Source organism: Chanodichthys erythropterus, chromosome 8 (genome assembly GCF_024489055.1).
Source record: "Chanodichthys erythropterus isolate Z2021 chromosome 8, ASM2448905v1, whole genome shotgun sequence".
NCBI lineage: Eukaryota > Metazoa > Chordata > Actinopteri > Cypriniformes > Xenocyprididae > Chanodichthys > Chanodichthys erythropterus.
The window spans coordinates 6352267-6376099 of record NC_090228.1 but is presented as its reverse complement, the minus strand read 5'-3'; the positions used below and the strand labels follow the sequence as shown (position 1 = coordinate 6376099).

Sequence of the window (23833 nt, the reverse complement as noted above, 5' to 3'; positions counted from 1 at the left end):
TGGGCCACTTTGTTGGATAAAATGCCAACAATTTCACATAAGCAACAGAAAGATTAACAAATACAAAATGTACACACAGTCAGAAGATCTTTATTCATTTTTACATGTCAAACTTAAACTGAAACACACACATGACTAGTAAACAGCATTTATTTATTCAAGTAAATAGATTTGATATGAATTAGAAACACAGAGATCATCACACCTGCCTGGAAGTTTCTAGTAAAGCTGAAGACCTTGATTAACTGCTTCAGGTGTTTGTAATGAGGTTGGAGCTAAACTCAGGAAAGTGGATCACCAGGAGCAGGATTAGACAGACAGTCCTGCTTTATTTCTTTTCTTCATATATGAATGCAGATACACTTATCGTCCACAAGGGGGAGACACTGACCTCAGAGGACTCTTAAATTCACCTCCTCCTCATCAGAGACACAGAAGATCTCACTGAGTCTGTTGCTGGAAAACAGGAGAACATTTCACATGCTGCTGTATTTTCAGGAAAATATGTTTCTATGGATGACTATATGTACATATTATGTACACACAAATGAAATGTACACACACTCATGAGAATTTTCATTAAGATTTTTATTAATTCTTTACATGTCAAACTCAAACTGAAACACACACATAACTAGTAAACAGCATTTATTTATTCAAGTAAATAAATTTGATATGAATTAGAAACACAGAGAACATCACACCTGCCTGGAAGTTTCTAGTAAAGCTGAAGACCTTGATTAACTGCTTCAGGTGTTTGTAATGAGGTTGGAGCTAAACTCAGGAAAGTGGATCATCTTTTCTTCATATATGAATGTAGATACACTTATCGTCCACAAGGCAGCGCTGACATTGATCTGATTTCACGTGTGTGCCTGTTATATTAATGAGTAAAAACTGCCTTTAAACACCATTAAATGTTTTAGCAGATACATAATTGGTTTAACTGTGAACGATAAACATCAAAGACAAAGAGAGCTGATCTGACTTAGATCCTGGGAAAATCATTAGTCTCAAAAATATGAGAATTAAATTTCTCACGTACGTCTGGCCACAAAGTTGACTTGACCAGAACACATTTGGGTAGGTTAGCTTGACACTACAATGCATGCAGCGGACAAATGCGACCTCCAGAGGGTGCAGCCTTCGAAAAGAGACACAGATACAGACATCAAATGTGTTTTCTGAAAAGGTTGGATCTAAACTCAGGAAGGTGGACCTCAAGGAGCAGGAAGACCTTTCATGTCATTAAACATTTGTGCCTTCAGAGGGATGATCCACATAACCCTAGTGTGTCCATTACTGCATTTGCAAGGATCTTCCTTATCCTCAAACTCAAAGGAAATATATTTGATGCTATGGTCTATTCAAAAGACTGTGCTGCTGTGTATTATGTGGTAATGTGAGTGCTGATTGGCTGTGGCAGACGAATATTTAATTAGCTGTCTATTTGAGATGTTTATGAAACATATATATTTCTTTGTAGTTATGGGTTGATGTTTATGAAAGATGGATATAGTTATTTGTAGTTAATATGGGTTAAAGTTATGTTTAGTGTTAATTATGTGGGTCTATATTGTTTAGTGTTACCCTTGTGGAGAAACAGTGTTACTTTAAACTACCTGTGACTTGCTACAAGCAATGTGTTTTGTCCTGGGTTTAAATTGGTCAGATTTTAGGTTACTGTTTCACTCTCTTTTAATGCGTCGATGTTCAGTGTTGCCAAATGCTTTCAATTAAAAGTAGCTAAAGCTGGTAGCTAAATGTCATTAGATGACATCATAATGACAATGATGATATAGATCATCATTGATTTAGAAATATGAATATAAATCAGTGGGCAAAATAAGAATCTAGATAAGGTTTGTCCAAGAAGTTGCTAGATTTGTCCTTAAACTTTTGAAAAAAGTCTCAAAAGGGGCGGGGAAGTCACTAACTCTAGTGACAAAATTGCTAAATTGGCAACACTGTCCATGTTGAAGACAGAAAATGTTCAAATTTCCAAAAGCAAACTGACCAAATGAAGCTCAGTGACTTAAGCCATAAAAGCTTGTGGATTATACATGGTTCCCTGGTTGAGAATCTGCCTTTGTTTAACTTTAAGTTCTTGATATAATCAATGTTATAGCTTAATTTCAAAGATAAATGACCAACCAGATTCAGTGGCTCAGGTGATAAAACATTGTGTGTTAATCATGGAGACCTGAGCTCAAATCCCACTATTGCTAACATTAAATTGTTGGCATTACTTCCAACAAAGTGGCCCAAATGCTCAATCTCAGTGTGAAAGTCACAGTGGCACAAGTGGCTAAACACACGTACTTTGGTGGTGACACTGCAAAAGAGACATGTGTTCAAATCCCACTATTGCTAACATTAAGTTGCTGACATTATTTCCAACAAAGTGGCCCAAATGCCAGTGCTCAACGTGAAAGTCACAGTGGCACAAGTGGCTAAACACACGTTCTCTGGTGGTGAGACTGTGATAGAGACATGGGTTCAAATCCCATGACTGAAAGCTTGAACTAGTTTATTGTAAATCACAGGTCAGGAAATAGTGAAATATAAGTTCCTGCACATGTTCAGACATGAGATCTGTGGCTCACAGGTTAAGAGTGCTGCCTCACGGGTTCAGAGGTTGCTGGTTCGATCCCAGCCAGATCTCAGTGAAATGAGTGAATGGTGTGAGCATGAAGGGGTGGGGATGAGTCGGGTCCCCCCCTGAGCCCCGGTACCATGTGCAGCAGGGGTTATACTTTTCTGTCTGAAAAAAAAAAAATTAGCTGTATAAAAATTTTGGACCGCCGTCCCTTCCCCACCTACTTAGGTTACCATCATTTGCTTTTCAAAGGGACCACCCCTCAAAAAGAAAATGATAGTAACCTACGCATTTACAAGCCAAAAACACACATTACAAGCCTTACCTGTCCATCAGCAGAAGTCCATCATTACAGTCAATCTCTGTCCACACTTCCTACAGCTCTGCTTCTGATGACTGGGTGTCCAAACATCCCTTATTCTGTAGAGAAACACATAATAAACACACACATTACTCCATATCTATATCTAAAACATCAGATTAAAAAAGATAGCTCAAATAATAGCTCATAAATATAAGATGACATATGTTAGTGCTGCCAGTTAAACAAGTATAAATATTGAACACTGCAGCTCTACTAAAGCATGAAGCAGCAGAACATCAGAGCTTCACAATCCAACTGACTCTAATAACATCAATCCAGTAGATTATTGCCTTCAGTAAGACTACAACAACAGCAATGACAAAAACACCATTCCTTATTATTCTGCCTGATAATATGAATATCAGATGGCGATTCATTCAGATTATAAAGGAAACGCAACAGCTACAATTCATCTGTTCTTGTGAAGGTGTGAGTGTGAGTTCAGTGAGAGAAGAGCATGTAAACAAACTGAGAAACTTTCACAGAAGACGCGACTGCCTTCATATAATAACAAGCAGCATTTAAACAACAAGATTGAGTTTAAAGACACTGAGAAAATGAACCTGACAAGCCCTGCTGTGACATCAACAGAACCATGTTTCAGTACAAACACAATCCAACTAAACAAGGATCATTACTAGAGAAATTCAGTTTATAAGTGACTTACCGAGGAGTCAATGACACTCGATTCCCGCATTTTATCGCACTGTGAGTCGGTTTATTTGCTGGAATATGTGCAGTTGTGTGATAATAGCTGTCATCTGCACGTGTCGTAGAGACTGTCATCAAGCGTCATTGTTGTCAAGGACCCAAAGGTGTCGCGCTGACCGTGAAACACGCTCGCGCCGCCTAGTGGAGATGATGGTAAACTGCGCTCGAGTTTCTGTCGCTGATTTCAGTGACTCTTGAAAATCACTGGGCAGCTTTCTTCAGTCTCTAGCTAAGTTCCATGCACCTTATTCTTTATATTTATTGGAGAAAAGAGTAAAACTTCTTCTACACATGAGTTTATTACAGAACATTACTTTTGACTTATCATATAAAGGGATATAGTGGATACTTCATACCAAGATATGCTCTTTTTAACACTAAACTGCATGATACTGAAACTCCTTGTTTTTTGTTCTAAGCCCTGAGACTGAAACCTCCAAGACATTAAAAAGCCAAGCTTTGGCCAATGAGAGAAACATTCTGCACATTAATCCATTTGCTAAAGTTGTGAGATGCAGGTTTGCATCCAAGCACTAAGCTGAAGCACAGAAACACAGTCTGCACATAAGGAGGTCAGAGAGCAGCATTTTAGCCATCAATTTTCAGATCTTTGGCCACCAGCATCGCTGTGACAGGGTGCAGTGCTCCACGGTGCTCCTTAAAAGTCTTCACTGCCTCGTCGCTGTACTTGGAGAAGTTGTAAACTTCCCTAAAAAAAGAGAGAGAAGGAGGTCAGAAAGTGCACACTAAGACTTTGAAATGGTCTTGAAGAGCTCTGGACCATTAAAAACAGAAGTTTTTAGGGTCAAAGTCAATGAAATGTTTGGTTGCTCACGGCAGCAAGGAAATTACAAAACTCTCTGTAACATCCTGTTCATTTTTTTTTTTTCTTTTGCTCCATTTTCAACAAGTGACTCCGTTAAATGTTGTTGCGGTTATTGGTCCAATCATGCACTGCTCAGAACAAGTTAATGAGTTTACTTAAAGAGCGGGCGAGTGAATTTCATTCTGCCCTGTTCGGTAGCCATCTTCAGCGCCAGGGGAACGGCTTCCTCCCAATGTGCCCTCACACAGACACGCAACCACCTGCATAAACAAACAATTTAACGTGAATCACTGAAAAACTGGACATAATAATCAGATAATTCAAAGAAACAGGTCGGCTGCTTACCTGAAGCGAACCTCTGCATTTTTAACACTGTTCAGCTGGTAGACCTCCTGCATCTTCTTCACATGGGACAGAGGAAGGGGCTCCTGATACAGGCAATACATGGAGGAAACAAATGGACATTTCAAGACTACTTCTGCTTTCTGTTCCTCTGTCTTTTGATCTGAAGTGCTGAATGTGTTTGATTTGGTGCAGCATTATTTAAGTCTGCATCATATATATATATATATATATATATATATATATATATATATATATATATATATATATATATATATATATACCATTCAAAAGATTTAGATCTGTAAGATTTTTTAATGTTTTTAAAAGAAGTCTCTTCTGCTCAAAATAGAGCAAAAACTTTAATATTGTGAAATATTTTTACAATTTACAATAACTGTTTTCTGTTTGAATAGAAACAGCATTTATCTGAAAGCTTTTGTAACATTATACACCACCATTCAGAAGTTTGGGGTCAGTGTGATTTTTTTTTTTTTTTTTCAAGGATGCATTAAAAGTAATAATGCTGAAAATTCAGCTTTGATCCCAGGAATACATTACATTTTAAAATATATTCACATAGTTCCAAGTTCAAATCCCACACTCAAAATATGTTTGGCTTCCATGTTTTTTGGGGATATTCCATAGACGATCATTTTTATACTGTACAAACTGATTTCAAGTATTGCTATTCATGTGGGAACACACACACACACACATGCTCCAGTGCTCACTGTGGTTTGACGGGAGGCATTCCTGGAGTGTGCATCCATGCATTCCAGTCCACTTTATTCAAGATGTCCACCTGACAAAGAGACAGATATATTTACACAGTACATAGAGCACAAAACAATTTACTTTATTGATAAGAGATGGCATGAACAACAATTACAATAACTAAAAAAAGCTATTGGGATTTTAATCATAATTTTGTAATCCAACAGTATAAGAAAATATATTGTTTTTTTAACATATTGAATTATATTTGATTTTCACAGGATATTAGTTTGATTTCATCATGAATGGTTCCAAATGAGGAGACACATTCCATTAGCATTCCTTTTTGACAAAAAATATGCATGATTTTCACAGGATATATGCATGCATATATTCAAGTACATAATGTATTAGTATATGTATATATGTATAATATATGTAATATATATGTATATTAACTTAATAAATATTATAAGAAAATGTGAAGGATTTTAATCCTGCAGCAGAATTACAAAAACAGGCTTGGCTTACATAAAGTAGTTTTGGCACATTAAACTGGAAGAGGAGAAAGTATTTTGTGTGTAACCCTCCCAACAGTACCTCATGCAGATTTGGGACCAGGTTTATGAGGACATTAGTCACCCCAAACTATGTCACCTTTAAAAGGACACAACAGTGACTTCATTTACCAGTAAATTGCAACAGGAAGTTGCCAAAAATACATTTATATATTTATCTTATGTCTCAAAAACATAACTGCTAGTTCAAAAATATAGTCGACACAGCATATAAATGCAAAGCAATTTGCATGACTTTTTTAAATGTATTTTTCGCAGATTTTGTTCATCAGCCATAATTTCCTGTGAGGGTCAGATAACAGCAGATAACAATATTTCTGTGGTATATCTATCTGCATATGCCGAGAACATGTTATTATTATTTTTCAGTTTTTCTGTATGTGTGACTTACAGACTCTTCAAGTATCATAGTTTTTATTCATATATTTTAGGCGTATTATTGTCAGGTAGGATACTGTCAAGCTTAACAACCCCATCACTAGAAATAAGATGGAAAATTATTTTTTAATCCATAAGTATGTGTACTTATTTCATTGCTGCCATATATGGTCTACTCTCCTACACTACAAGAGGAGCAGTGGCCATTTTGTGCAAAAAACCTTAACCCCGTCACATATCTATATATTTCTCATTGTTTCGGGGTTGAAATTTTTGTGACAGGGTTGAGTTTTTCACCTCATTTTTGAATAATAATAATAATAAAAAAATGGTTTTGGTAACATATACTTAATAAAATAAAATTGAAGGCAATAGCTCCCTTCAAACCTGTTGCAGTCTTTAACTATTCTCAACTATTCTCTTGGGGAAAAAATAGGGAAGACGGTCTCTTTGCTTCATGATTTTTCACTGCGTGGGAAAATGGATGTGTGGTGTGAGAGCGTGAGAAGAGTGTCAATTGCGTGAGTCTCGCACTGAATGTGTGAGAGTTGGCAGCCCTGGTAATGACAAACACTTCTAATGAAGGAAACACTTGGTAGTGATACGTTTAAAAAGGTCTATATATGGTAGATATATCAATGATAATGTCAAGTGGGTAGTGAAATGGTGTGAAACTCTTGATAAAAGATTTTTTGTAATAACATAGTGGTTTGTGGTGCAAGATTGCCCAAATGATGGTATTTCAAGCAAACTGCACCCGAACCACACATATTCACACACAAATGCATTACAAGGCAAGGAGGTACCTGGCACTGGCTGAAAATGTATGGATGTTTCTTCCCAGCAGTCTGTTTGGGGGTCAGCCACTGCAGAGCTCTGGCACTAGGAGACGTCTCATATTCAATCTCCACAATCATGTGCTGCCCACTAAAACACAGATAATTGCAATACAACTTAAAATAGTCAAAATTATTCAACCCCCTTAACCTGCAAGACATTTTGCTGCTGAGAACAAATTTTTATGAAAACAATTAATCAAAGGCTTCAGTAAACTATTATACAAAGTTTTTTTTAATACACATCTGAGTGATTCTGAGAATGTAAAGTTTAAAACTGCTCTAAACATTCATGTACAAAATTATTCAACCCCCAAAAGTCAAATTTTGTGCAGAATTTTTAATTCTTTATAACACTGAACTGACTTGAGCTTAATAATGACACTATTGGCTTGTTAGAGCCGCTTTTCAGGAGAATTTGAATTTGTTACTATTGTGAAGCTGCTTTTGTGAAAAATTTGATGTTTATCTGCTTACCCCCAGTGCATCCAAGATGTAGGAGACTTTTTTTCTTCAGTCGAACGCAAATTATGATTTTTAACTGCAACCGCTGCCGTCTGTCAGTCAAATAATAGCAGTATATGGGAACTTCAACTATAACAGTAGATAAAACTTGCTTAGACAAATCCAAATTAAAACCTGCGGCTCGTGACGACACATTAATGTCCTAAGACACGAAACGATCGGTTTGTGCGAGAAACCGAACATTATTTATATAATTTTTACCTCTAATACACCACTATGTCCAACTTCGTTCAGCTTCCTGTTAGTGAGGTCAAAAAACGCGTTGTGATGACAGAAGTGATGTCTCGCCCATAGACTTCAATGAGCGCGAGACATCACTTCCATTGTCAGAGCGCGATCAGACCTCACTAGCCGGAAGCTGAACGAAGTTGGACATAGTGGTGTATTAGAGGTAAAAATATACAAATACTGTTCGGTTTCTCGCACAAACCGATCGTTTCGTGTCTTAGGACATCAATATGCCGTCACGAGCCGCAGGGTTTAATTTGGATTTGTCTATGGAAGTTTTTTCGACTCTTATTGTTCAAGTTCCCAATCACTGCTATTATTTGACTGACAGACGGCAGCGGTTGCAGTTAAAAATCACAATTTGCGTTCGACTGAAGAAAAAAAGTAATCTACATCTTGGATGCCCTGGGGGTAAGCAGATAAACCTCAAATTTTCATTTTTGGGTGAACTATCCCTTTAAGTCGTGACCCGTTTCCGGGTCCAAGCCTCGACTAGTTTCACTTGAAAATGCCATCGACAGCCGTTTATGAGCGCTATTTATTCATTTTAAACATCAATCATTTTAAAAAGTTAAACATTTTAAATACTTACAGTCTACACAACAGTCTCCGTACTCCCAGCGTCACAGATATTAATATTTTAACATTTTATAAAAGATGAATCATTGTCTGGCCATCTGGAATTTTGGTATGGAGATAAAGGTTATAATTATATATTTTTTGTAGTATTACACCACATCGTGTATGTATATTAGCACCATTTGTAGTTTTCTTGTGGTATGAGATAGAGCGTTAGGACCCGGAAGCGCTGCCGTGTGACGTCAGACTTAACAACCGGATACGAGTGACACGTCTTGTGTTATTCTATAGTCTTTGATTGTATGTCAACAGCGCCACCATATTAGTCTGGGCAACTTGCCATAACTCTAATAAGGCCCTGTCCCAAATTGCACCCTAAACACTTGCGGTCTTCCTATGAGTCTGCACTTTCTACAAAAGTGTGCATTGAGGGTGCATATCAACTGCAATGAGGGTGCTCGCAAGCAACCTTTTGAAACCTAAAATGACAAATGGGGTGCTTTACGGTCTCATGGACTGCCAGGGCAGCCATTGTAAGTCCACAAGACCGTAAGTGCATATAAAGGCTGTGTCCCAATTCAAAGGCTGCATCCTTTGAAGGACTCGAATTGCAAAAGCGACGCCTTCGAAGGCCTTGAAGGTCAGACTGAGAGTTGTTAAATGGGATGGTCTAACCTATGGAGGACTGTTCTTGTCGCCTAGCAATTGTGACATATGCTGTTGTCGAGCTGCAGTAACATTTGTACAGTTTCTTATATTATTTTTACATTTGTATCATTAGTTTATATACATTAGATTATTAAAAGTGTAATTCGGCAATTTCTCTCTCAAAAAAAATCCTGTCGTCACCAACTCTGTCACAATATTGGCTGTTCCAACTCCAGAGAGAATAAGGTCAATTCTGTGGGCTGCAAGGCATTTTCAGGTTGGCCGCACTCAGCACCACATTGCTCTCCTGAGACTCTTGGGGAAGCTCACAGCAGCATCAATAGTAGTACCACTGGGACTGTTGTGGCTCAGACCATTCCAACAATGGCTCATTCAAAAACGTACGAGACAAATGCACAAAAATCAAGAGTCACACATCATTGCATGCAAGCCTTAACACCTTGGTCAAAGGAGTTTTTCCTCAGAGGAGTATCATTGGGACCTCCACCTGCACGGTGGGAGGTCAAACGGATGGCTGCATGTTTGGCAACATCCTGGGCAGTGTTCAGAGGAGTGTTGCTTTCTGAAATTTGTGCTGCAGTAACTTGGGGTTCAGCCTGCACATTTTCACATTTCTGCAGATTGAATGTGACTCCCTTGCCAGCGGTGTGCGCTGCAGTGCTTTCTGCTTGCACAACTGTTTTGCAAAGGGGCTCCATGTGACTGCAGTATTCATCTTCCACTAGTGCTTAGAGCGAAAGGAAATATAAGCCTGGTTATGAACATAACTGTGGTTCTATGACTAAGTGGAAGACATCTAGAGGTCGAGTTGATGTGTTATTATAGCTGAAGACACATCATGAGTATTGAGAAGCACTCCCAATTGAAAAGCACTTCCAATTCTTGTAGACTAAAGGGGTATGCGGACATTGCGCCAATTTAAGTCCACAAGAGCACATGAAGTGTGCAATTTGGGACAGGGCCTTTAGCTCCAACTTTAGTTAATTGCACCTGAAACAACTAATCAATGTCTTCAGGATTGTTGGACTAAATCATTTCAGAATATTTGATGTCAGCATCTTGTTTTCATTTGTTCCACTAAGGATTCCTTAAAAGAAACAAAAGAAACCAAGAATCCCCTGAAGAATCAAAAAAGGCTACCTTATGAACTACTTCTGCCCATTGAAATGTGCAACCTGAAAGAGAGTTTCAAAAGAAAAACATATGCATGTTGAGCATATGTACATATGAAATACATACGTTTAGGTGCCATGCACCTTATTCAGTATCAACACAATTTTTATTGGAGAAAAGAGTAGAAATTTCTTGTACACATGAGTTTATTACAGAACATTACTTTTGACTTATCAAATAAAGGGATATAGTGGATCCTTCATACCAAGATATGCTCTTTTTAACACTAAACTGCATGATACTGAAACTCCTTGTTTTTTGTTCTAAGCCCTGAGACTGAAACCTCCAAGACATTAAAAAGCCAAGCTTTGGCCAATGAGAGAAACATTCTGCACATTAATCCATTTGCTAAAGTTGTGAGATGCAGGTTTGCATCCAAGCACTAAGCTGAAGCACAGAAACACAGTCTGCACATAAGGAGGTCAGAGAGCAGCATTTTAGCCATCAATTTTCAGATCTTTGGCCACCAGCATCGCTGTGACAGGGTGCAGTGCTCCACGGTGCTCCTTAAAAGTCTTCACTGCCTCGTCGCTGTACTTGGAGAAGTTGTAAACTTCCCTAAAAAAAGAGAGAGAAGGAGGTCAGAAAGTGCACACTAAGACTTTGAAATGGTCTTGAAGAGCTCTGGACCATTAAAAACAGAAGTTTTTAGGGTCAAAGTCAATGAAATGTTTGGTTGCTCACGGCAGCAAGGAAATTACAAAACTCTCTGTAACATCCTGTTCATTTTTTTTTTTTCTTTTGCTCCATTTTCAACAAGTGACTCCGTTAAATGTTGTTGCGGTTATTGGTCCAATCATGCACTGCTCAGAACAAGTTAATGAGTTTACTTAAAGAGCGGGCGAGTGAATTTCATTCTGCCCTGTTCGGTAGCCATCTTCAGCGCCAGGGGAACGGCTTCCTCCCAATGTGCCCTCACACAGACACGCAACCACCTGCATAAACAAACAATTTAACGTGAATCACTGAAAAACTGGACATAATAATCAGATAATTCAAAGAAACAGGTCGGCTGCTTACCTGAAGCGAACCTCTGCATTTTTAACACTGTTCAGCTGGTAGACCTCCTGCATCTTCTTCACATGGGACAGAGGAAGGGGCTCCTGATACAGGCAATACATGGAGGAAACAAATGGACATTTCAAGACTACTTCTGCTTTCTGTTCCTCTGTCTTTTGATCTGAAACTTATAAAAACTTATAAAAGTTATAGACTAAATTAGATCTTTAAAATGTAATTATAGACTGCATATATATATATATATATATATATATATATATATATATATATATATATATATATATATATATATATATATATATATATATCTATATAACAAAATCACATTTACAATAAAAATGTGAACTGTTGTTGCTTGTGCAAAACTCACCAAGTGCTATTGCTATGCGAAGAAAAAAATGCAAAAGAAGTGCTGCACGGGGTATGAGTTTCGTCTCGGTGCTCTTTGGGTGCAAGGGATAGTTACTCGTAAAATTAAGAATGGTCCAAGGCACTTGAATCTTATAGATAACTTTATTTTATCATGGCTAAATATTAAAACAGGTGACAAGTGCAAGGTCTGCACACCTACACTTTGCGGCTGATTTTGCCCTCATCAGGATGTGAGTAACAAACACCACTCACACCCTGACAGAGGCAAAATCAGCCGCAACATGTAGGTGTGCAGACCTTGCACTTGTTACCCGTTTTAATATTTAGCTATTGCTATGCAGTCTATAAATATATAAACAGACACATTTCAAAACCTACTTCTGCTTTCTGTTCCTCTATGTCTTATATGATCTGAAGTGCTGAATGTGTTTTATTTGGTACAGCATTACTTAAGTCTGCATCAACATACTGGGGAATTACAGACTAAATTAGATCTTTGAAATGTAATTAAATAATTAAAAATAAATATATATAATGTATACATAAAAGAATGCGAACAAACTCACAAACCCAAGACAAAACAGGCCAAACAAGATATTGTGGTCCCGAGATATGACCAGGTACCTACGCCAATGGGATTTTTAACCTGTTTTAACTTATTTAGTACCTCTTGGAGCAACAAAGCCACAAACTCAATGAGCTGAGGAGAGTTTAATTGTTTCACATCTGCCTCAGTGAAACTCGTAAGATCCCCTTCTTTTGCCTAAAAATGCACAAACATACAGAGAAAGAGGAAGAGAGGTTAGTCTTAAAATCTGTGTAATTTAGAAAAAGCTTGAAAACTGTGAAAGGCTTGTAATTTAAAAGGTAAGCTAGGCAATGTTTTTCATAAACACTTTTTGTTATACTGGTTGAAACTCTCTTCACATCCTGATAATCAATAATAGAAGTGGTCTAATATATATATATCTGCGGAAGTCTCAGGACCATAAATGCAATGACAGGATGTCCTACCTGCTGGTCAACATGTATTTCCATACCCAAAAAACAACGAGCTTATGCTGCGTTTATTCCAGAACTACTGTAATTACACAATGGCGACTGTTGACGTGACAGTTCTACTCTGAGCTGTTCACGTCCTCAGAATTATGTGTTTTATTGGAAACACCATCAGCACCAAAATTACTGAAAACACACTGAAGGGAGGGTGGATCTCATACTTTCAAAGCTAGCTTGCTATTGCTAACCTCTCTGAAGTTGCCTACCCTACCTTTAACTGGAGAAAGACTCACCTTCACCCATTTCTGGCACAGAGCAGTGCAGGCATCGGCCATAGTGGTGTCATACCTGTGCACAAAAGAGGCCAAGTTCAATTCAAATCGCATACACAAACATATGTCAGGTTTCCATGTTTTCCATATTCTAATAGACAATGATTCAAACTGATTTCTGGCATTGCTATCCACATGGGGATATTTTGTCCCAACAACATGGGAATAGCTGAACGACACACACACACACACACACAAACACATGCTCCAGTGCTCACTGTGGTTTGACGGGAGGCATTCCTGGAGTGTGCATCCATGCATTCCAGTCCACTTTATTCAAGATGTCCACCTGACAAAGAGACAGATACATTTACACAGTACATAGAGCACAAAACAATTGAGCGGCAATTAATAGTACATAAGAGATGGCATGAACAATTTAAAAAAAAAAAAAATCATAAAGAGAAAAGCTACTGGGATTTTAATCATAATTTTGTAATCCAACAGTAAGAAAATATATTCTTTTTTAACATACTATTGAATTATATTTGATTTTCACAGGATATTAGTTTGATTTCATCATGAATGGTTCCAAATGATGAGATCAAATCATTTTTTTTTTTGACAAAAATGATGCATGTATATGTATATTCAAGTACATAATGTATTAATTCTCACCTTGTCTTTGAAGTAAGTGAACAGATAGTTCTTCCATTCCTCTGTGGTTACACTGCCATAGGCAAACAGCTGAATGTAGGACTTTACGAATCCCATGAAGACCTCTATAATAATATTATAATAAAATGATAATATTAAAAATAATTATTTTTTATTACTGGTTGTGTATAATGAACCTTTATAATAATTTAATAAAGATTATAATAAAATGTGAAGGATTTCAATTCTGCAGCAGAATTACAAAAACAGCAATGTTTTGAAAGCCGCAGTGTTAACTCTCGGCACATTGAACTGGAAGAGGAGAAAGTATTTTGTGTGTGTACCTGGACCTCCCAACAGTTCCTCCAGATGATAAAGCAGAGCGAATCCTTTCTCATAAGGCACAGAGGAAAAGGCTTCATCCGTGTCCACCTCATGCAGATTTGGGACAAGGTTTGTGAGGACATTAGTCGCGCCAAACTGTTTCACCTTCAAAATGATACAACAGTGACTTACTTTACCAGTTAATTGCAACAGGAAGTTGCCAGACAGACTTTTTTTTTCTTTTTCACACATTTTGTTCATCGGCCATAATTTCCTGTGAGGGTCAGATAACAGCAGATCACAATATTTCTATGGGATGTCTATCTGCATATGCCGAGAACACGTTATTATTTCTCGGTTTTTCTGTATGTGTGACTTACAGACTCTTGAAGCTCTTTCCATCCTCCGATGCCTTTAAACTGCCTGAGCTGTTCACTCTCCATACACCTGGCAATCATTCTCTCAATATACACCGTATGACCTTCGTTCAACCTGCAGAGGGTTACAGATTAAAGTCTCATATCTTATCAATCTCATATGTTATAGAAAACAAGGTCTAGCTATTTTGAAATCAATTAAATTAGTTAAATGCACTATGGAACAATGTCCAATCATTACAACCAAAAGAACATCATGGGAGGTGGAGCCTTGTGTGCCTATTTTGCATATTCTAATCTGCATATTCAGTGAAAGCTCAATGTGTTGGACTGACCAGAAATGTTCCCAGGTCTTATTGGTCACCAGGTTCCCAGTCCAACTGTGGGAAATCTCATGAGCGATGACCTGCAGCACAACCATAAGCACAGAGGATATTCAGATAAGTGGTTTCAAACAAATCCTCATTAAAATGGTTTTAATCACATTTTGTAAATGCACACAACTGACTTACGCCAGCAAGGGACCTGTCTCCAGCCTGAAAAAGAGCACAAGAATACAACTGATGTTACAAAAACCTATGTTACAAAAAAAAAAAACTTTTATAACATTATAAATGTTTTTACTGTCACTTTTCATTGTCATTGCTGAATAATTATTAAAAATATCTTACTGGCACAAACTTTTGAACAATGGTGTATACAATATTTTAAAGGTGCCATCGAATGTTTTTTTACAAGATGTAATATGAGTCTAAGGTGTCTCCTGAATGTGTCTGTGAAGTTTCAGCTCAAAATACCCCATAGACTTTTTTTAATTAACTGCCTATTTTGGGGCATAATTAGAAATGCACCGATTCAGGCTGCGGCCCCTTTAATTGCTCGCGCTCTCCGCCCCCTCCCGAGCTCTCGACACTATCATTGCATAAACAAAGTTCACACAGCTAATATAACCCTCAAAATGGATCTTTACAAAGTGTTCGTCATGCATGCTACATGCATACAACAGATTATGTGAGTATTGTATTTATTTGGATGTTTACATTTGATTCTGAATGAGTTTGAGGCTCTGCTCCGTGGCTAACAGCTAATGCTACACTGTTGGAGAGATTTATAAAGAATGTGTTTATGAATTATACAGACTGCAATTGTTTAATAATGAAAATAACAACAGCTCTTGTTTCCGTGAATACAGTAAGAAACGATGGTAACTTTAACCACATTTAACAGTACATGAACAACATGCTAACGAAACATTTAAAAAGACAATTCACAAATATCACAAAAAATATCATGTTATTATGGATCATGTCAGTTATTATTGCTCCATCTGCCATTTTTCGCTGTTGTTCTTGCTTGCTTACCTAGTCTGATGATTCAGCTGTGCACAGATCCAGACGTTACTGGCTGCCCTTGTCTAATGCCTCGATCATGGGCTGGCATATGCAAATATTGGGGGCGTACATATTAATGAGCCCGACTGTTATGTAACAGTCGGTGTTATGTTGAGATTTGCCTGTTTTTTGGAGGTCTTTTAAACAAATGAGATTTATATAAGAAGGAGGAAACAATGGTGTTTGAGACTCACTGTATGTCATTTCCATGTACTGAACTCTTGTAATTTAAATTTATCCAAGATAAATTCAAATTTTAATTCTAGGGCACCTTTAACACATTTCTGTTTTATAAACTTCGTGTGCAGACAAAGAAGAAGTGGACACCATGCAGCATCCTTATAGACTGTGGTTGACAACCTGTGACTTTCAGTTTGCGAATGTGGCATTGCATGTCTGTGTGAATGCATTTACTATCTACAGAAGTTTAGAGTTAAGTGCATACAGTATTTGTATGAAGGGGAATGATACAGACCAGTACAGTGGGGGTGACAAATGTGAGACAGGGATTCTCCATGCCCCCATACGGAAAAGATGGAGGCAGCACCAGGACATCATACTGGCCCCACACATACGGTCCTGCCAGACTCTCAGCCGTCTTCAACATGGTCTCAGTCTAATGAAGCAAAAGAGTAAAGAGTGTTATCTTCATTGTGTGTTAGCCACATCACATAGCAAAAAATTATAAGCCGGAAATGAATGTGGTCATGTAAACACAGGTGCAGTGAGTGATTTCTGAGAAATATGAAGTCAACCCACCCCCCCCCCCCCCCTTCATTTGTCCATCCCCAAAATGCACGAACATGCAATGCAAGAGTGGATGACTCTTCATCACAGCTGAAGCGAAGCAAAATAATGCTTCATGAACAATAAAGCAAAGTTGATTAGTGACAAGAAAGAACAAAAAAAGTGACACAGGAGTATACTAGCAAGAGTTTGTTGTTAGTCGCCAGCAGCTCCTACAACAACAGCATATTTTGGTTCTGTGAAACAACAAAACCAATGTTACTCACATATGGAGCAGAAACAACACAACCTCTGCATCCATTTCCAGGCCTTCCCTCTCTAGCGCTGGAAAGCTTTCCTAATATTAACGTGGGTCCTAAAGCTCTTGCTTGATCATAATCCTTCTTTTTCCAATGATATTCCTCTGATCTTTTCTCTTTTGTAATGTTTCTCAGCCATTTCTCTTTCTACAGTTTTTCTTCAAACCCTCATCTCTCCTCCCCCATCATGAGTAGATACGCCCCCTACTGCTGACTGGCTACAAGTGTGCTCGGTCTCATCCACTTTCAAAGTTTCTCAGAAATTGCTTACTGCACCTTTAACCCATTTTGTTTATTGGAGTAAAGTTATAAACGGCTTAAAAGGGTTAGTTCACCCAAAAATTAAAATTGTGTCCCTAATTACTCACCCTCATGTCTTTCCAAACACATAAGACCTTCATTCATCTTCAGAACACAAATTAAGACATTTAGGCATCTGACTCGTCCATAGAAATTATGAAATTCGCTTTGGTTGAACCACTGCAGTCACGTGGACTATTTTAACAAAGTACCTTTCTGGACCTTGAAAGTGGTGGTTAAATTGCTGTCTACGGAGGAGTCGGATAGCTCTCGGATTTCATCAAAAAATATCTTAATTTGTGTTCCGAAAATGAATGAAAGTCTTGGGTGAGTAATTTTTTTTGAGTGAACTAACCCTTTAAGCATACAGCCAGCATGTAAACACATTAACCTGCATTCTGTCAGCTTATTGAAGTGCGCATGTGATATTTAACAGGAAATAGGCCTTACTGCGGATTTAGGTGCAACCAGACAGCATCTCAAACTCTGGATCCCAAAAAATGTTAGTATGAGCAGCCGAAGTAGAAGTGGTTTAGTCAAAATACTGCTAATTTAACCTCACATCTCACACAACAAATAGTGTACTCACTCTCAGATACACAAATAATTAGATTTACCAGGTTATACATTTAATAAAGTCCTGTGAACGCGGTTTACTTGCCTTTCTGTTTCATCGGTTTGCATGTAAACATGCTCAACGTGTTTATCACAATCTCCCTATGTGCTGAAAACTCAGTCTAGCACAGGGGTGTCCAAACTCAGTCCTGGAGGGCCAGTGTCCAGGAGATTTTAGCTTTAACTTGCCTCAATGCACCTGTCTGGAAGTTTCTAGTATGCCTAGCAAGACCGTGATTAGCTGTTCAGGTGTGTTTAATTGGGGTTGGAGCTCTTTAGGAGCAGGATTGGACACCTCTGGTCTAGCACATCAAAACCGAATCTTCATCTCACCTCTGAAAACTCAAATGTTGCCTCTTCCACATACTCCTTCTCAGACCAAACTCTGGACCGGGGACCGATTTCCCTGAAAGCCACAAGCAATGATTATTTACACCTGATATGGAATGCGTGCACATAAAATGTAAAAACAGAGAAGTTATGAATTACTGAATAGGAAAATAATGTGTGATGTCTGTAAGCCACAGGCTGGTGTGATGTTCTTGTCACTTCTCAAAAATGAAACATTCGTTTGCCACATTGCAAATGGCCATATTCAAGTCATCTTATAATGTAGATCAAGGTTTACTACACCAAATTCCACCCTTTTATGGCCCTTAAAATTGTACCTTTAATACATCTTTATGTAAATGGCCTCTTATGATTGGCTAACCTCTTTGGATGTGAAATAAGTAACAATAGTCACAACTAAATGCTGAGCACTGAATATGTAAACGTGGTGGTCATATGCAAAAAAAGCATGGTTGTGACATCATGACAAAAAAGATAGAAGCTGAGAGGAAGAGCAAAAGGAAAAGGATCACCTGCTTTCCAAAGCGCCAACTACAAGGGCAATGAGGTAAGATGGCATAGGGACCTACAAGAAAGAAAAACTGATATATATTTTGTGACGTACTTTCATTTCGAAACCAACTCTCCATTGAAGAAGAGGAAGAGACACTGACCGGCTGTCTGAAGCGATAGATGACTCGGCTGCTGTCGCTCGGATCCGGTTCCTGACCATCACGCAATGCACTCATCAAAGCCACCAGCTCTTTGGGGACAGACACCTGAGACACAGTACAATATACCCAGTGTTACCGGCAGAACAACTGTGGATTTTAATTAGTATGATTTTCCTTTCAGTTTAGATTGTTTAGCACTTAGTACTTTGAGCTATTCATGTATGTTACCTGGGCATAGTAAGTGTGCTTCACTGATGGAGTGTCCTGACAAGGCACCATGGTCCTACAGTGAGTGGCCTGATTTGAATAGAAAGAGTACATGAAAATGGAAAACAAACACACAATGGTTTAAAACTGAACATTTGTGATTGCGGTGAATGTTTCTGGAATAGAAGCCTAAAAAATGGGAAAACCCATGTAGTTTACTTATAAACTGACAACCAAAACCATAAAATATATCATATGAAAAGTCTGAAATGTTATAGAACCAAAAATGTATTTAAAAAAAAAAAATTATTTTAGTATCACTGAGCTACTATTATAATATTTTGAATTAGATTTTATGTTTATATTTTCCAAAGTTTTAGTGATATTAATGTGGGTTTTTGTTTTTTGTAAAATATGCGCATAGTTTTTATTCATTTTTAGTTTTATGTTTTTATTTTATTAAAAGTAACAATTTTTTTTTTTATTTTGATGGTTTTAGTTTTTCAAAACTAATCAGACAAACACTTAGTAGTGATAAGTTTAAAAAATTATCTACCAATGATAGTGTCAGATGGGTTGTGAAATGAAGTAGCTGTTGATATACTGATAAGCTGGGGAAGAAGAAGCACACTTTAACACTGTGGTTTGTATGGCAAGATTGCACAAATGACAATATTTCAAGGAAACGGACTACTTGCACTGAGCTTTGAGGCACACTTCTGTTTTGAAATAGAACTTATTTATTTCAACTAGTTGACCAAACGCCAATCAACCTGAAGTTTTAACCCGACCAAAGTGGATCTGAGAAAGCAGCAGCTGGTAAACATACATACTATATATGATTATTTCACCACAGGTTGAAAAAAAACTAGTGACCACTATGCAGAAGCTGTAGCAGTTTTAACATTAAGTGACAGGGCATCTGATGCACAGAAGCCAATGGCACATGTTTTGCTTAGTGCTTAGTGACACATCCATCTTCACTGGCATGTGTCAGTGCATATAGGCATGTGTCACTTAAAGCTTGTGGCAGTGGATAGTGGCATGTACCACTGACACCATCGTGGAACATGTCGCTGAATGTTGTGACTGTAAATCTTTATTTTTGCATGATGCTGCACGCATGCCGATGTGTCAGTGTGGCTAATATTTAAATTCCTTCCATAAAAAAAAAATACATTTTTGAAAATCTTCATACAAGTTCATACAAGTACAAAAAAGTGCTCAGTGCATTTTAATGAGTTAGTTACATTTGCTTATACTGACACCTACAAACGTGTGTGCAGCATCACGCAAAAATAAAGGTTTACAGTAACGGATGTGACTGTTAATGCATTATTTGCAGTGACTCTGATAGATTTGTCTTTCCTAGAATTAGCAGTTTGTGACTTGCGTGATAAACTACATAGCACTGGTTTTACAAAACATGCATCTATTATGCCCCCTTTTCACAAGATGTAATATAAGTCTCTGGTGTCCCCAGAATGTGTCTGCAAAGTTTCAGCTCAAAATACCCCACAGATCATTTCTTATAGCTTGTCAAATTTTCCACTATTTGGGTGTGAGATAAAACACGCCGTTTTTGTGTGTCCCTTTAAATGCAAATGAGCTGCTGCTCCCAGCCCGCTTTCCAAAAGAGGGTGGAGCTTTAACAGCTCGAGCTTCGGTTGCTCAACAACAACAAAGCTGGAGAATCTCACGCAGCCAAAATGAGGACTATCAGTAACGGTGTTCAGCCTTACATTGTTCAAACTGGAGATTATAGCACTTAAACAAGGAAAAAGTCCGATTTTTATGATATGTCCCCTTTAATGTTAAAACCGCTCTTTGCTGAAGTGTACGAGACCTGATGAATAAGATCAGGACGAAACTTTATTTATTTGTATTAAACATTTTAATCACTATTCTGTCATTTTTCATTGTCAATCATTTCACTGTATGTAATTTACATGTTTATACCAAAATTATTTATTAATATTACAGGGACTAGAGCTGTCATTCTCCTCTATACTGTGTGCATTATTGTTTAAGATTAATTAATATTTAACACATTTATTTAATTCATTCATTCTACCATTTTAAAAGACTGGAATAAGAGTGCCAACTTGTGCAGCAATCCTTTTTATGGGTCAAACTCAACAGGTTTGAAATATGATCAGTAAGAGCAAAAACACCGTTAAATGAGAATACGAGCACTAGACTGCTGCAGGTTAGTGGGAAATATATTTCATTATTATTCAGAATGCACAGCTGGAAAGAAAATATGTTTATAAGAACATTTCAGCAGGCTCAAGTTAATTCATGTTGAGAACAGGATTCATTGTTGTAATCAAATGACAGCCACAAAATACTAATATGCGTTCAGAGTAACTGTCTGAACATGCTGAAACTACAGAGTATGCGGAAGTAGTTGTGTGGTTCATGCACATCTTCACACACACATGCAGGGTGGTTGTGGAAAGATGAGAGAGGGCGAGGAGGTACCTGGCACTGGCTGAAAATGTATGGATGTTTCTTCCCAGCAGTCTGTTTGGGGGTCAGCCACTGCAGAGCTCTGGCACTAGGAGACGTCTCATATTCAATCTCCACAATCACGTGCTGCCCACTAAAACACAGATAATTGCAATACAACTTAAAATGAAGATGAAAAACTTTGTGCTGAAATTAATAGGGCTGTCAAAGTTAATATGATAACATTTAAGGATAATTATATACATTTAAAGCCATTAAAAACAGTAACTGACTGCAGGAAAATTGCTGCAGGCTAATTGCAAATTTTATATTATATATATATATATATATATATATATATATATATATATATATATATATATATATATATATATATATATAAATATATATATATATATATTTTTTTATATATATATATATATATACTGTATATACTGTGTATATACATTTAATTTTTATAAATAAATGAATAAAACTGACATTTAAACTGAATGCACAATTAATTCTTGCATTTTTTTGTAGTAATATAATTTAATTTATTTAAAAATTAAAGATTTAAATATTAATTACAAAATAATTCAGTATTTCTTTCCTTTAAGGAAAACAGATTTTGTCATATTTAGCTCACAACTTTGTTCACAAAGTATAGCATGCATTTGTATGCATGTTTAAAGCAGCATATATGTTGGCAGTGAAACCACTTAAATGTTTGAGAAAAAAAACAAAAAAAAAAACAGGAATCTCTCAGTACAGAACAAGTTTGTGGCTTTACCGGGACAGTTCAAAAGGCAGGGTGATCTCCAAAGGGGATCCTTTAAATTTATGCTTAGTCCCCAATGCAAATTGCGCAGCCTGGCCATTTGCAGAAACCTTAAAGATCTTCAGGTCATTTGAGTCCAGAGTCTAGAAAGAAAGAGAGGGAGAGAGAACACAGAATATATGCCTTTATCTGTTAGAAAAATATGACATTTAATGAAATAATAACACAAACTGTCCATTTACTGTCTGTTAACACAACAGCTGAATATTATACCTGTATATATGTTTCTGTAAACTATATGCTTTCAACAAACAGGCATGCTTTAAGGCATTTGATAGCAGATAGTAAATAATGCATGTCTCATCTTGTCAAAACAAGCCATTAAAAATAATTTACGTTATATTTGTTTGAACCGCACACCTGTGAAATGGAGTTAAGCAAGTTATTATTTATCTGAAATCTTCTGACAAGTTGCACCAGGTAAAAAGTCCATCAGTGTGATATGACAGCTCCTGAAATCAAAGTTCAGGTCAGGTGCAGTAAACCAGGTACACAGTCCATGACTAATAGACCTCATTATTGATGATGATGATGAGATATGCACATTCCCAAATTTCTATATATCCCAATTATTGTTGATGTATTTCATTTTTCCAGGATCTCATTGCTTCTACCTTAAAATTAAATGCTAACAGTGTTTGTAAATTAATTGCACAAATTATTACATTATTTGCTAACTGCATTCTTCTAATATTGTAATTTTGACATGCATTCTCTGTAAAGCTGCTTTGAAAAGATATGTATTATGAAAAGTGCTATACAAATAAATGTGAATTGAATTGAATATATTTAGCAATATATGACAAATCAAAGCAGCATATGCGCATGCATTTACAGAAGATGATGGTTGAATGAACGTATCAAATACATAAAACAAGAAACTTTGAATGCAAGTTATCAGGTTACGTTACGGATATCATCATTACTGTATCAAGTTCAGGTAAATATGTAACCTAGCCCTGATCTACAGCTGAAACTACTGTTACTGCATGACAGGCAGTTTTAACGACTAACATCTATTTTTAAAAGAAATCAGTAGCAACTAGCATCTTTTTCGGTTAGACTAGTAAAAATCTATTAGATAATCCACTTAATCAGAATGAATCAAAGCAACAGCACACTAAATGTAGATCATGCAGATGTGTGTCTGTGACCTGTAGTGATTAAGTCAAGCAAACACAATGACAGATTTGATGGATAAAGCGAAAACTGTACCAGAGAAGAGAATTTATCCTCCAGAACTTCCACAGTCAGGGCGACTTTGCCTTTGAGCACATGCCTGTCAAAGTCAACATGGTAAGTGAGATTTAAGTGCTTGGTAGAGCACTTGGAGATGGAAGAGAACGAGCTGGGGTCTGACACAGGAGTCATGGTTGAGACAGAGAACAGTCAGCTCGCGCTGCGAAAGGATTTTAACCCACACACAGTCACG

The 23833-nt window shown here is 37.3% G+C and overlaps 1 protein-coding gene across 1 annotated transcript; it reads right to left on the bottom strand.

Moving 5' to 3' along the window:
- Positions 1–191: 191 nt before the first annotated feature.
- lta4h (leukotriene A4 hydrolase) lies at positions 192–23810 on the bottom strand. Its single transcript, XM_067391625.1, has 26 exons — positions 23617–23810; positions 22354–22484; positions 21594–21714; positions 19131–19199; positions 18903–19007; positions 18762–18814; positions 18232–18304; positions 16413–16553; positions 15059–15082; positions 14882–14952; positions 14550–14661; positions 14190–14334; positions 13867–13970; positions 13467–13537; positions 13210–13264; positions 12585–12680; positions 11546–11628; positions 11356–11460; positions 10493–11083; positions 7322–7442; positions 5577–5647; positions 4846–4928; positions 4656–4760; positions 3631–4383; positions 2925–3019; positions 192–2764 (listed from the first exon to the last, which is right to left on the bottom strand). The coding sequence occupies exons 1-19, from the start codon at positions 23770–23772 to the stop codon at positions 10963–10965; spliced, it is 1836 nt and encodes a 611-aa protein (XP_067247726.1). The 5' UTR covers positions 23773–23810; the 3' UTR covers positions 192–2764; positions 2925–3019; positions 3631–4383; positions 4656–4760; positions 4846–4928; positions 5577–5647; positions 7322–7442; positions 10493–10962.
- Positions 23811–23833: the final 23 nt, after the last annotated feature.